This window comes from Bufo bufo, chromosome 5 (genome assembly GCF_905171765.1).
Source record: "Bufo bufo chromosome 5, aBufBuf1.1, whole genome shotgun sequence".
Taxonomy (NCBI): domain Eukaryota; kingdom Metazoa; phylum Chordata; class Amphibia; order Anura; family Bufonidae; genus Bufo; species Bufo bufo.
In genome coordinates, this window is record NC_053393.1 from 429,233,229 (window position 1) to 429,249,051 (window position 15,823).

The window sequence follows — 15,823 nt, forward strand, 5'->3', positions numbered from 1 at the left end:
TGACTGTTTAATTCTATGCTTCTTTTTATACTTGATGTGAGGGGGTCAGGAGGCATATTGATTCATTGGCCACAGTAATCAGTGATTCCTTATCACAACTAGTATTGGCTATTTTGGCAGTAGCATCTTGTCGGATTAATTTGGTGATTTATACAAGTTGTACTATAATTGCCGGTTGGCAGTGCCACTTTTAGTGATATTTTTTTTTTTGGTCCCCTGTTGAGCCCTTAGATTGTACTGGGTGAAACGCGTTGGAACTAAGGGACCTGTACATCTAACTAAATGACTACTTGATAAAGGGTCATCATTTGGTGACTAGGTGTATCTTGTATTGCAAATATTGATAGGATCCGACATTTTATATATGTATAAGCTGACAACCTTTATGTATGTAACATTTATTATTTTTGGTACTTATGGTAGGTCATTGATGAGACCCATCTTCAGGCCACCTTATAAAATGGGGCCACTCTCTCTCCCCCCTAGGACCATCCAAGGGCATATAGGAGGTTCCTGAACACGGGATCGCCCCTATTGCGGCAGCTATTCCGTTTTGTAGGCAGGGTCTACGTTACAGGGTCAGAAATTGCCCTATCTACCATTGTGGAGTTTTCTCCTTTTCTTTATTTTTTTCAGATGTTCTATATGTTTGTGGGTTACTTTTAATGGTACATTTATTAAAGGCTACGTTTTAATTAGGGTGGTAGTCTGTGAATTGCTCATTTGATATATACTACCTTCAGTAATTTTACCCTCTGACGGGTTATTGTCTTAGCTGTGATTTTTCACTAACACTTATGTCATATTGTGTATCTGTATTTTTCTTTGTAGTTTGGCCTGCAATGGGATAACCTCAGTTGGAGGTAGATGCATTGCTGATGCATTACAACACAACACATCAATCAAAACATTATGGTAAATATAGCTTTATACATGGTTTTATATGGCCACAATAAGTTTACCTGCCCATGTATTGCCCTTATCCTTACATAGCTTATTCCCCAGTATATAGATTGTATGTATAAACATATTGTAATTATAGGTTGTAAAATAACCAGCATTTTCCATCTATAGCAGATAATTAGACACAGGGAGGAGGCCCCCTTTCTCGCCTGCTCTCCTACTCCTCCCACCACCAACCTTGATACATAAATGCAGGGTTCTGAGAAGTTGTCATGGCAACCGGGGGCCCCGTGAAGGGGCCTAGTCCTGGCATCTTAGCACTCCTATTACACTCTGCCTGAGGTAGGGCTTAATATGATGCCTCTACAGGCACAAAATACTGCAATACAGAAGGATTGCAGTGTATTATACAAAAATATTTTTTTAAAAATAGTACACATTAAAACACTATGGTCTTCCGGTTCCGGCGCTGACATTTAAGCACGGGGAAAGTGGAGCTCCGTGCCCACCCCGCATATCTAGCAGAATCTCCGCTTCCGAGATCAAATTTTTCATCTGATTTGCGAAAGACTGCCACAGCAATCTATTCTTAAGCAACCTGCGTTTTAGGAGACACAATACTCACCTGCAGACCTGCTATGTCCCCCATCATGCGCAAAGACAAGATGCACTGGGCCGTGCTTCACCAACAAGAGAGAAAACACATGCTCTACCGCTTTGCTCAGACGACGAAGGGGATTCGGACTCCAGTACACAGCACCTTCGCATGGATTATAAAAAACTGCCCGTGGCGGTAGCAAAGAGGATCACGCCCGATATACAATCCATTCTCACCTCCATGGTACAGGCCTCACTGAAGTCCTTGCAAAAGGAGGTGGCCTCCAATACGTCTAGACTGGGGGAAGCCGAGCAGCGCCTATCAGCCATTGCAGATGACGTGGCAAGGACTCACTCCCATATTAGAGACTTACTACAGTCCCAGGCCCGCATGGCCGAAAAAATAGACTACCTAGAAAATAGATCGCGCTGTAGCACCTTTGCATAATAGGAGTCCCGGAGTTGGTCCCCCCTACAGAGTAACACAAGCTATGCTCGAAAGATATTCCAGCGGCCTTGGGACTTGCTTCCGCCCACACGGTTGAGAGGGCCCATTGCTTAGGACTAGAACGTGCGAAATTCAAGCCCGCCGAGGGTCGCAATGAACCAGCTAGACCCCATCAAGTCATAGCGAAATACCTTGCCCACGCTGAAAAAGAGGCTATTCTGCACGCGTACAAACGGGCCCAAACCCCGGTTCTCGTTTCCACCTACAAGATCCTTATGTTTGCTGACTGTTCGGCCAAGCTCACTAAACACAGGAGAGAGTTCAGCCATGTGTGCACAGAGCACACAGTGGCCATCAAATACCCACTGCTGCAAATCTGGCACATATTATAGTTCTCCCAAAACCAGATAAAGATCCTCAAAAACCCAAATCCTACCGCCCTATCTTCATCATAAACCAGGACCTCAAGATAATAGCCAAAATCATGGCAGACAGATTAGCGGTTCATCTGCCTAATCTCATTGGCCCTGCCCAAGTTGGTTTTGTTAAAAGAAGGGCGGCTGTGTCCAACATTCTCAAAGTTCTTGCTGTGCTGGATGCCACGGCTGGACGTCCCACCCTCAATACCCAAGCTGCCTTAATAGCTCTTCATGCCGAAAAGGCGTTCGACAATGTACAATGGAAATGGCTAGATCTCACAATGGATGCCTTCGGCATCACAGGAGCTTTCCGAGGATTCCTCACAAACCTGTACACTTCCCTAGGAGCAGTCATTTCATTCCCGAGATTTTGCTCTGAGCCGTTTCCCCTACAAAAGTCCCGGATTGCAGTGGCTGTCCCGGTACAGAAAGGTATGTCACGCTTTCTGGCATCTGTCTCTGCTTCCATAGGAAGCAGAGACAGTTGCCTGTATTATGATGATTGGCTCGCTGCTTTATCATTCCTCCCCCCTTCCGGCTCTCCATACCTCTTGTCTTTGTGGGGGGCAGGGCCGGATGGCAGAGCCTCGGCTCCACCTCTTCCACAGACCAGAGCAGGCGATGTTCTGCTGCTAGGAACAAAGTAAGGCTCCATTCAGACGTCCGTAGTGCATTGCGGATCTGCAATACACCCGGCCAGCACCCCCATAGAAATGCCTATTATTGTCCGAAATTGCGGAGAAGAATAGGACATGCTCTATTTTCTTGCGGAGCTGCGGACCAGAAGATCGGGGCTGCGCTCCGGAAATGCGGATGCGGAGAGCACATAGTGTGCTCTCCGCATCTCTTCCGCCCCCATAGAGAATGAATGGCTCCACACCCGTTCCGGATAATTGTGGAACGGATGCGGACCCATTCTACGGACATTTGAATGGAGCCGAAGTATGTGAGACATCTCTAACAGTGTGAGATACAATGGGGGAGTGGAAGGAGCTTAGCAACATGTGGAATTTCAAGTGGGCCACCAGAGCAAACTGTTTGTATCATGGAGAACTGCTGGCATCCACAGAGTGGAGCAGATTCTCCATGAGTCCAAGCCTCGTTTAAAACCCCTTGAGAAATTAACACGTTTTCCAACTACCTTCAAACCAAAGCTTTCAATATATGCAACTGAAGGTTTTCTGTCTAACTAGACTCAAAGACTATTCTATGGAGATAGAAGACCAGCCTTTTGACGCTTTCCTAGGGGCAGACAAAAAGAAAAGATCTCTTTCCAGTATATATGAATTGATTAGAGACGTGTTTAGCGACCCCACACAACTTCCAGAGGTGGGCCCACGGATACTAGAAGGATGGCGCGAAACACACTTCAAGTTAATGCCATCGGCTTACTATGGCTTCAACATACATGTCTCTCCTACTAACCCTAACAGGATGGTGGCGTGTCCTAAATGCCAGAAGGAAGGTACAGATTTGTTCCATGGGATGTGGACATGACCAATGGTACAAACATTTTGGCGCAAGGTGGTGGGCTAAATAAACAGCATGTGGTCAGGGTCCATTCAAGTAGCTCCACTGCCGCTCCTTTTCCATTCCTTTTCACCCATTGATGATCTGACCCAAAAACCTGGGAATACACCAACAATAGTTCATATTGCTCTGATAGTAGCTAAACGCTGCTTGTTGTATGACTGGCTCAATCCATCTGTACCCACTATGTCGGACATTACTCAGCAACTAAAATACTATCTATTGATGGACATGGTGGAGACGGAAAGGGTCAGAGATTGTGGAACGAACTGGTTCCTAAAAAAAATGGTACTGGTTTATGAATACCTACCTCTAGCCAGATGAATTTCGGGATTTATCTCTTCCTACTCATTTGCCACAAGAACACCGTCCACCCTCGTAGAGCCCCGTGAAGGTGCGATAATGCGATTGTTGTGGGGGACGCAGTCCATCCCCACCACAACCGGTTGCCGGTCCATGAGAAAATGACACCTTGACTCTCCACGCCCCAACACTAAAGGTCTTTCCGTCCTCATTTAGATGTGGTATAAAGGTTATTGGATGATATGTTGCTGTTTCTTTAATGCGATGTAAATCCTCATATATCAATGTACATTTGGTCTTCCTGGACTATCTTAAGCTTATTGTTATTTGTGAATATTTAAATAAAGATGTTTTAAAACAAAAAAAAAACACTATGGGGCACATTTATTAAGATCGGCGTTTTAGATGCTTAATAAGGCCCTGCGTTAGTGATGGATCCGCCAGATTTATGAAGAGGTGCAGGCCTCTTGATAACTTTGGCGGATCCACCGCCGCTTCAAAATGTAAGAGAGCTTCAGAACTGTCTTACATTTAGACCATTTTCTACTCCTAAAACAGGTGTAGAAAATAGTAAATGAGACCGGCCTGTCTGCCAGTCCCCTTCCCCGCCCACTTTTTTAGACCTGGCGTGAGCAGGGAGAAGTCACAGATTGCGGCGCAAAGGACCATTGCTCTGCAGTCTGCGCCATAAATATGCCTAATCTAGAATTGCTGTTTAATAAATGACCCCCTATTTTCCCATTTTACCATCTAAAAACAGAGACATAAAAAAATATATATATATTTTGTATGTTATTTACACAGGTCCATACTAGTAGTAGCCAAAATGGCACAAGATAATCTTGTGTGGTTTAGATTCCAGCAACTCAGAAAGAATACACCACACATATAGTTTGTCCGACTGTATTCAGAGTAAAGTGCTCATCCCACCTCCCGAGCCCCTCAGATTGGTGATGAACAGGCTGCTGTGTATAATTGGCCAATTTGGCTTCTAGTGGTATAGACCTGTAATATGCTTTCTGTAAATAAACTCACCAGCCCAAGGCATAGGGCCATTTTGTCTCCCCAGTTTCCCCACAATGATATACTAGATCCTGCAACAGGACTTCACAGCCTACCAATCTTTGGGAGTGGATGCACCAGCACTTAATTATATGCCACGTGCTATAGTCAGGAAGTGTCATAGTGCTACTATGGCTACTACTTCTGGCACAAAATTCTTGTACCAAGTATGCCAACTAATAGGTGGTATAAACTTAGAATATCCACTTTTACATTGCTGAGGATTGGGACAGTTAACATTTATACTTTGGCCCGTCTTTGGACTGTCTAGTCTAGGTTTACACTTAAACAGTATTAGTAAATCTGTCCTAACTCCCCCAGCCCATCTGATGTTTTTCTTAACCAACCCTTCATCAGTCCAAGCCTTGTAGTTTGAACAGTGATGCAATTTTTGTTGTAATAAATGCTATGTTTTTTGTGGGATTTCTCAATGATTATTGTAGGTTGACAGAAAACAACATCACAGATGAAGCAACCGAGAGCTTTGCTGAAATGCTGAAAGTGAATAAGACTCTTAAAACCCTGTGGTGAGATCATATATAGTAATGGCTGATATTAGATGTTTCCACAGTTTAGCTCCCAGCATCAGACTGGCCCATCAGAGTACCAGAGGATCCTCCAGTGGGTCCAGGCTCTGATTCCATACTGGGTCCTAAAGGTCCAAGAGAAAAAATAATTTGGGGCCAATAAATGCAACTAGGATCTATTCTTTAAGTCCAAACCTTTTAGACTTTATTAATAATAAAGGGTTTGGGCCCCGAGAATTAATTCATTTGGTGGGCCCAAGGAACCCAAATCTGACTCTTAGCACCCTACTCTTTTATAAGCCTGAAACATCCTGATCTGCTAATTTTCACACACTTTAAATGTGATTAAAGAATACAGTGTTCAGAAATTATAATGTCTCTGGAAATAATCTGTAGTCTTTACATACATTTATTTTTGTAAATATGTCTTTATTTCACAGTTATGACAAGATCTGAACTATTAGAACATTTTCCTTCCAGGACAGCTGACATTTTGTAGATATTGGTCCAGACAGTAAGATGTCTTCCTCTCACTACCTTCCCCATTTCTGTGCTCTGCAGGCTAAATAATAACCACATCACCAACATGGGAGCCAACATAATGGCAGAAGCCCTAGATCATAACACTGTTTTGGAGGACCTTAGGTAAGTATTAAATGTGAAAACCCCACTAGACAAGTGTTGAACAGTTTTCTTCTGCTTTGTTATAATTGACCTCATGTTGTAGGATACATGTTTACAGACCATTGTGTTCAATAATGGTCTAGTAGGCCACAAACCACATGATCAGTAATTTGGCTACATGTTGACATATTGCACAAAAGACACCCAAGTCTGGTATATGTGGCAGCTAGTTGTGCGGTTAGAAAATGACTAGACATTGGGGCACATTTACAAATCCCAAAATTACGTCATCAGTATTTGATCAGTGGGGGTCTGATACCCGGAACCCCCACCAATCAGCTGTTTGAGAAGGCATTTTTGACAGTTCCTTTGAAAAATGAAAGGTAGAATCTGATTGGTTGCTATGGGCAACTAAGCCAGTTCTACTTTTCACCAGTTTGATAAATGACCCCATAACTGTTTTGAGTTCAGCAAGTCTATATGAATCTTGGTGGTACTTGTATCGCTCTTCACAGTGCCGCACTGCCTTATATCTCCTCCCTCATATCTGTCTACCACCCTATTCATATTCTCTGTTCTCTCCTTAATCTAAGACTAACATCCTCCATTATTTATACCTCAAACTCTCATGTCCAAGACGTTTCTCAAACTGCACCACTTCTATGGAATGCACTATCCAGACAATAACTTTAATTTCCAACATCCATATTTTTAAGTATTCCCTAAAAAGCATATTTTTAAGAAGGCTTTTAACATTCCCTAATTTGATTCTTCTCCTATATAAAGACTTTAAGTATGATATCATTATTAGATATTGCACCAATATACAATCTTTAGGTGAATAATGTATCTATTGAGTTACTTATAGAATGCACTTTTTTTCAGTTTACATAAAAACCCTCTCACCCTTGATGAGAAGGAACCTTTTCATATGACGTCAAGGATTAGAACCTGATTCCAGAATAAAAAAAAACTGAAGATCAAGAGGAACAGAGGAAACTACAAGCACTGGGTCCTGTTACACGTTACTGGTCATGGCAATATGCTATGCATATTACTTATTATGACATATTACTATGTTACATTCTCAACACTGTGAAAGCCATTTACAATCTATACATTTTATGTTTAAACACAAATTTCTTATTTCTAAAGAATATTAAGTAAATACCTACAGCGCATAACATGTTAAATAATAGATGATAATTTCCTAGGAAATCAAAGGGTTTCATGTATAAATAAGAGTGTACTTGTATACAGTTCATGGTTTTTCAGCACGCAAAACATATACTCCCGAAAAAGCTTATACGATGTTCACAGAGACTGCAAGTGATGGAGGATCAGAATTTGTTCTGTCATGATCCTCTAGCTCAAGTGATAATGATAAACCTCCTCAGATGCGGCAGGAGCATGAGGGTACGGCCACATGGTCAGGCTTCCTAATGCAGTTTTGGAAGCCAGAATCAGAATTTTTGAATTCACAGTATTGTGTATCATGTATTATAGCCAGCATGTTAGGGGCACTTTGAGGTTTTCTGCATAAAGGGATGAGAAAATTACAGATAACATACAGATAAATTATTTTGGTGTAGTTTTAAAAATGGGGTCACTACTGGGGGTTTGCCATCTTTCTGTAGGTTTAGAGCTTCTTCAAGCATCAACCAATCATGCAAAAATTGGGCCCCAAAAGTATTACACTGCTCCTTCATTTCCAGGCAATGCCACGTGTACAGACAGCAGATTTAAGGAACACTGGAGGTACTTCAGAACTTAGAAATATCTTGATAAAATTGGAAGTGCCTTTCTTCACTCAAAAATATACCTTCTAAATTAGGGCATTTGTGACAAAACAAAAAAAATGTAATTTTACACTTTTGAGGCCTGATTTGCACTAATTTCAGCAGAAAAAGGGCCAAAATATTCATTATAGGGCATGAAGACATAGGAAACCCCAATGTTGACAACACCAGTGTGTACATAAAATGCATACATTGATATAATACAGGTGATGCTTACTATTACATTACATCATTAGCTTAAAGGGGTTGTCTCATCACAGACAATGGGGGCATATCGCTAGGATATGCCCCTATTGCCTTATAGGTGTGGTCCCACCACTGGGCCCTGCTAGGTGGTGGTTGGAGTACTCCGGTCCGGCCACCACTAAGCACGCTCCCTATAAAAGTGAGCATGACCGGCCACCGCTCCCATTCACTTCTATGGGCCCAACTGAAATAGTCGAGCCAGCACTCGGCTATTTTCCGCTGCCCCATAGAAAATCAATGGAGGGTGGCTGTGCATGCGTAGTGTGCCCTCCAACACTTTCGGGGCTCCATTCTCGATATAGGTGTGGGTCCCAGCGATGGGACCCGCATCTATAAGACAATGGGGGCATATCCTAGCGCTATGCCCCCATTGTCTGTGATGAGACAACCCCTTTAAGGAAACTTTTATATGGTCAGTATTTCAGTATTTGAAACCAAAACCAGGAGTTGATCCTACAGAGAAAAAGTATAATGAAAATATTTGTGTCTCCTTTGTGTTTGGAATCAACTCCTGTTTTTGGCTCATGAAATATACTGACCGTTTGAAAGTGCCCTTATACAGAGGTGTCATCCTATAAAAACTGTCAGGCTTATAATGTATGAGGAGGTAGTTGGCAGTCCCCACAGTTTGTGTAATATTTCTTGGTGTGGACTTGAAAATAAAGTACATACTTCCCAACCATCCCGGATCTGGCAGGACAGCCCTGGATTTCAGGGAGCTTTCCTGTGGTCCCAGGAGGGCCGAGGTATGTCCCGCTCTCAACTGTTGACAGTTGATTGCAGTGGTGAAGCAGGAGCTGTCCGCTCCTTGCTTCTCCTTTCAACTTTACCACCAGCTCTCCCGAGCAGGCATGATGCACTCGCCCATAGCACTGCTGGGCTGTGTAGGAGGAGCGTGCAGGCCGATTCCCGAGCCGTCACGCTCCTTCTACACAGCCCAGCAGGGTGATGTGTAACTGTATCGTGCCTGGTTGAGAGCACAGGATGTGTTCTAATTATCAGGGGAGCTCCTAGGTGAGTAGTATTTTTTTATTTTATTAACTGACGTGGCACTACTGAAAAGGGGGCATGGCTACTGTGAGGGGACAGTTTGGGCATATCTACAGTAGGGGCACAATGTGGGCATATCCACTGTGTGGGCACAATGTGGGCATAACTAATGTGAGGGGGCGCAATGTGGGCATAACTACTATGATGGAGCACAATGTGGGCATAACTGCTGTGAGGGGGACAATGTGGGCATTAATACTGTGAGCAGGCGCAATGTAGATTTAACTTCTGTGTGAGGGCATTAAGGGGATGTATAGATATTGGGTATGTATAGACATGCATTGAGCTTTGTCAGAGGCGTGGCTTAATATAAAAAAAAATGGCTGTGGTCTACGCTGCTATTGTCCCCCTGATTTTCAAAAGTTGGTAGGTGTGCAGGTACTATAATAAATATGACTAGATTTTAGACTGAAAAATCCATAGGTATTTTCTGCAACAAATCCAAAAGTTATCACTGTTGCTCAGGCTGGATGTTAAATTTGGTGTATGTCTAAACAGTTTATTTATACCAAATATTGGTTGGCTTAGTGTAATAGTAGTGCAGAATTTTGATGGGATTTTGGCGCATAATAGACAACAACCTCTTTTCCTTGAAGCCACTCCTATTTCCTGTTAAGCCACACTACCTTATTGGACTAGGCACAGATAATTTTTCTAAACCTAGATGAACCAAGCTGCGCTAAAAGTAGCATTTCTACTGACTTCAGAAAGATCCATCATGATACTCCATACCCAACCCGAGTTTTTTTCTGTGTTTTTGTGTGTTTGTGTTTCAACATCTGCTCTAAATGTTAGCTGTCAAAATATTACACTTGGACATTTATTTATTGAGGAAAATGATCCAATATCAAATTTCTGAGACTAGCAAAGGTATGTGAACGTATACTTTCAGTACCCTTGAGCAGCAATAACTGCAACTAAATGTTGCAGCTGTACCAAACAGCTTTAAAGAGACCCTGTCACCACAGAGTATGCCAAGTTATATTACAGTAGGGAGGAGGTACAAATAATTAACCCCTTAAGGACCTGTGCTGTACATGTACGGCACTGGTGGACGCGACTTAAGGACCAGCGCCGTACACCCGCCCGATCAGCGGCAGGGGTCCGACAGTCACTGACAGCCGGACCCCTGCTGCATATGCCGCTGGAAACACAGATGGCGGCGTATTTACCCCTTGTATACCGCGGTCAAAGCCGACCACAGCATGCATCGGGTCCCGGTGTTGGTACAGTGACGGGGACCCGATAGCAGAGAAGCCAGCCTGATGCCTTCCATAGGCATCGGGGCTTGCCCTCTACAGAAGCCTGTGAGATCCAGCCCTTAGGCTGGGTCTCACAGGCAGGCTGTCAGCATACAAGCTGACATGCAATGCATTACAATACACAATGTATTGTAATGCATTGCAGAGGCGATCAGACCCCCAGAAGTTGTGTGTATATGTATGTGTGTGTGTATATATGTGTATATATATATATATATATATTATACCATAAATATATATATATATATATAAATACCCATATTAATTGCATTTTCTTGGGGGGGGGGGGTTATTTGAATGGCATCACAGTCATTTATTGAAATAAATTTACTGTGATGCCATTCAACTATTCAAGAAACCACTCTTTTTTTTCTATTTTTACGGCAGAGGATTCTGGCAGGCAGTTCCGTCGCCTGCCTGCCGGTTTGCAATCCGGATGCAAACTGATGGCATTTGTCAGACAGATCCAGATGCGGATCCGTCTGACAAATGCATTGAAATACCAGATCCATCTCCGGTGTCATCCGGAAAAACGGATCCGATATTATTATTTTTTTGCATTTTTAAAGGTCTGCGCATGCGCAGACTGGGAAGCCAGCACTAATACACTTCAATGTAAATTAATGCCGGATCCGACATGCTGCGGTATTTTCTTCGTCCAAAAAACGTAAGAGGGGACTGAACTGATGCATCCTGAACGGATTGCTCTCGATTCAGAATGCATTAGGATAAAACTGATCAGTTATTTCTCGGTATTGAGCTCCTGTGACAGAACTCAATACCGGAAAACAAAAACGCTAGTGTGAAAGTACCCTTACATTTATTTATTTTTTACTAACCTGATCTAGCCCTTTTATACATCTGTCCCTGATCTGCTTTGCTGTGAAGTTAATTGTGGTGGGAAGATGCTGGGGAAGCTCAGGTTGCTCCAGCGATCTTCACTGGCTTCAATTCACAGTTTTGGTGTTAAACTGTGAGCTCTCGAAAATTATCTCAAGATCTCGCATTATAGCACACATTATGGTATTATTTTCTCGGATAGTGACATCACACCACAAGGCATGTCGATAACTTCCTGGCGGCGACTTTTTTGAAGGAGTCGGGAAATATAATGGGGCGCGTGCGATCTTTACTCTTCATTATTATTAAAATACATTTTTTTAAATTATTTATATTTAGAATTATTATTGAGGTGGAAACATTTTAAAACTTTATTTAATTTGGGTAGTTTGTTTGGTGATAGGGTATGTTTAAGGTCTGGACTTCCACTTGTTCATTTCAAAACCTTAAATTTCCTCTTTAACCATTCTTTGGTAAAATTACTTGTGGGCTTAGGGTCTTTATCTTGCTGCATGACCCAAATTCTCTTGAGATTCAGCTCACTGAAAGATGTACTGACATTTTCCTTTAGAATTCGCTGGTATAATTCAGAATTTGTTGTTCCGTCAATAATGGCAAGATGTCCTGGCCCAAACTTTGATACAACTGTGTTTCACAAACGGGATGAGGTTTTTATGCTTGGATGCAGTGTTTTCTGTTTTATTGTCTAAAATTTCCTCCATTTGTACACAGTCTGACTATGGATTGGTGGAGTCCAAACTGTTTAGAGATGGTTTTGTAACCTTTTCCAGCCTGATGAGCATCAACAACTCTTCTTCTGAAGTTCTTAGAAATCTCAGTTCATCTCGTGATAAACTTTGTCAAACATGTGTTGTGAAAATCATACTTTGATAGAACCCTGTTCACACCTGACTCTAATTTCATCATCAAATTATCTGCTAATTCTAAAGGATAACTCACAGATGTGATATTGCATCATTTTCTTCAATAAATAATATGTTTGATTTGGTTATCTTTATCTACTTGTAGGACTTGTGTGAATCTGATATAGTTTACGTCAAATTTATGCAGAAATATAGAAAATTCTGAAGGGTTAACAAACTTTCAAGCACCAATGTATGTGATGTGTACATCCTATGACTTCACACGGCTGTAACTAATGCAGTTTCACTCTGCTTTTGTTAATGTTTAATTTGAAAATGTCAATAAACACTTTAAAAAAAATTAAAAGGGAGGTTATTTGTCACATAAAAATATACCCCACAGTTGCCTTTTTCCACTTATGTAAAATGTTGACGTCTGTATTATAGGTTTATTTCTTTATGTACTGGAATGCAATAAATGCTAACATTTTACAATGAATATATGATCTTCATTTCTACTCATTGACAAAAAAAATAACGCACCAAGTAACATAGAATGTGTCGGCAGATAAGAACCATTTGGCCCATCTAGTCTGCCCAATATACTGAGTACTATGGATAGCCCCTGGCCCTATCTTATATGAAGGATAGCCTTATGCCTATCCCAGGCATGCTTAAACTCCTTCACTGTATTTGCAGCTACCACTTCTGCAGGAAGGCTATTCCATGCATTCACTACTCTCTCAGTAAAGTAATACTTCCTGATATTACTTTTAAACCTTTGCCCTTAGTAGGAGTTGGAATGGAACACACTTTATATGTGTGCATGCAATGATGATATATGTAAGTGATTACAATCTTAGAGCAAAAGGATAATTTTATTGGGTTAAATTGAACAACTGAAAGGAGGATCTAGTACCCTATTGGGATGCCTCTAGCCTGGATACAAGATGAGATACAGTTGGACATGGAGGCATAAAGGTTCCGTATGGTATCCTGAAGCACATTTGCCCCCAGATGTTTTAGCTGGTCCTGTAAATCCTCAGATTGCTGAAGCTGGCATCTCAACTGGCTCCATAAATGCTCGATTGGTAAATCTGGCGACTGGACAGGCCTAATGCAATGGCTTCCCTGATCATCAAACAGCTCCTCAGCGAAGGCAGAATTGGAGCGCTCACCACGAGGCCTTCATACCCAAACCCGATCATGATCAGATCCCAAACAGAACCTGGATTCATCTCTACATTCTATAGCAGTCCAGGTTTCTGCTGTGGTGTTAACGACAACAGTGTATCTCCTGAAAATTAACTTATAGCGTTATCACTCCTCCATTGTACTGTACAATTGGCACAATTAAGTCAGGCAGGTAGTGTTCTCCTCTCCATTCACCAAACCCAGTCTCATCCATCAGACTGCCAGTTAGAGAAGTGCGATTCATCATTCCACAAAACACACTTCCATTGCTCCAATGTGCTTTGCACCACTCCATCTGATGCTTGGTAATGTAAGGCTTGCATGCAGCTGCTTGGCCATACAAACCAATGCCATGAACATCACAGCGCACAGTTTTTGTGCTGATGTTAATGTCAGAGGAGGTTTGTAATGGATTGTTGGTGATTTTTATATCCTATGCACCTTAAAGGGGTTGGCTACTCTTTAAATACTCTCCACTACAGTGTGGCAGGCAGGGAAAAAATGAAGTCCCTAATATACTTCATTAAACACACCTGCCTGCTTCTCTTTCAGTTATAAGCCACTCCCCCTTAGTCCTGCTCTACCTTGCAGCTGAGTTCGTCCATGGCTGCACGCGACATGGAGGAGCTTGAGAGGAAGCTCGTCCATGCGCATGTGCAGTCTGCTCCTGTCATTGGTCGGCTCCCCCGCTGCCCGCTCCAACTGTGACAGGAATCAGCTGCTTGTTCCCTCTACAAACAGCTGATTCCTGTCAGAAGCTGGCTGTGATAAAAACCTTCCGAGTCCCTACTGCAGAAGCTACTTAGTCAATCCCCATCCCCCCCTGCACTATCACCACACAGCCGACCCGCTAAGCCACGCCCACCGGTTCCGTTATGCCATGCCCCCTGCAACCAACAGGCAAAGCAGGACATCTAGCCAGGAACTATGATTTTTGTGTATATATGTATGTATATATATATATACAGTCATGTGAAAAAATTAGGACACCCTTTGAAAGCATGTGGTTTTTTGTAACATTTTTAATAAATGGTTATTTCATCTCCGTTTCAACAATACAGAGAGATTAAAGTAATCCAACTAAACAAAGAAAACTGAAGAAAAGTCTTTTCAAGATCTTCTGTAAATGTCATTCTACAAAAATGCCTATTCTAACTGAGGAAAAAGATAGGACACCCTCACATGTATTCCCTCTTAAATTGGCTCAGATCTCACACAGGTATATCACACCAGGTGCACATAATTAGTAGATCGTTACTCTGCATGTTGAATGAGGCTTGCACTATTTAAACCTCAGACATTTAGTTTGGTGTGCTCCTGACTGTTGAAGTGAGAGTGAGCACCATGGTGAGAGCAAAAGAGCTGTCAGAGGACTTCAGAAAAAAGATTGTAGCAGCCTATGAGTCTGGGAAGGGATTTAAAAAGATCTCAAAAGATTTTGAAATCAGCCATTCCACTGTCCGGAAGATAGTCTACAAGTGGAGGGCTTTCAAAACAACTGCCAACATGCCCAGGACTGGTCGCCCCAGCAAGTTCACCCCAAGAGCAGACCGCAAGATGCTAAAAGAGGTATCCAAAAACCCTAAAGTGTCATCTCGAGAACTACAGCAGGCTCTGGCTACTGTTGATGTAGAAGTACATGCCTCTACAATCAGAAAGAGACTGTACAAGTTTAACTTGCATGGGAGGTGTGCAAGGAGGAAACCTTTGCTTTCCAAGAGAAACATCGAGGCCAGACTGACATTTGCCAGCGATAAAGTTGACAAAGACCAGGACTTCTGGAATAATGTTCTTTGGACAGATGAGTCCAAAATTGAATTATTTGGACACAACAGCAGAGGACATGTTTGGCGTAAACCAAACACAGCATTCCAAGAAAAGAACCTCATACCAACTGTGAAGCATGGAGGTGGAAGTGTCATGGTTTGGGGCTGCTTTGCTGCAGCAGGACCTGGTCAGCTCACCATCATAGAATCCACGATGAATTCTACTGTGTATCAGAAGGTGCTTGAAGAACATGTGAGACCATCAGTTAGAAAATTAAAGCTGAAGCGGAACTGGACCATGCAACATGACAATGACCCAAAACATACTAGTAAATCAACCAAAGATTGGCTGAAAAAGAAGAAATGGAGAGTCCTGGAATGGCCAAGTCA

General features: G+C 42.4%; 1 protein-coding gene and 1 long non-coding RNA gene across 6 annotated transcripts in view; one reads left to right on the forward strand and one right to left on the reverse strand.

Moving 5' to 3' along the window:
* LOC121002129 (nucleotide-binding oligomerization domain-containing protein 1-like) overlaps positions 1-8,700 on the forward strand; it is a 111,397-nt gene extending 102,697 nt beyond the window's left edge. For all 5 annotated transcript variants that reach the window (XM_040433458.1, XM_040433456.1, XM_040433457.1 and 2 more), the window contains 4 exons: positions 832-915; positions 5,706-5,789; positions 6,351-6,434; positions 7,299-8,700. In XM_040433458.1, coding sequence (XP_040289392.1) covers positions 832-915; positions 5,706-5,789; positions 6,351-6,434; positions 7,299-7,368 — 322 coding nt within the window. In that variant the 3' untranslated portion in view covers positions 7,369-8,700. The remainder of the gene's footprint in view (positions 1-831; positions 916-5,705; positions 5,790-6,350; positions 6,435-7,298) is intronic.
* On the reverse strand, positions 7,019-12,953 carry LOC121002130. The gene is made up of 3 exons (XR_005779226.1): positions 11,981-12,953; positions 11,589-11,604; positions 7,019-7,030 (listed from the first exon to the last, which is right to left on the reverse strand). It is a non-coding gene; the product is annotated as an uncharacterized LOC121002130 (long non-coding RNA).
* Between the last annotated feature and the right edge of the window lie 2,870 nt (positions 12,954-15,823).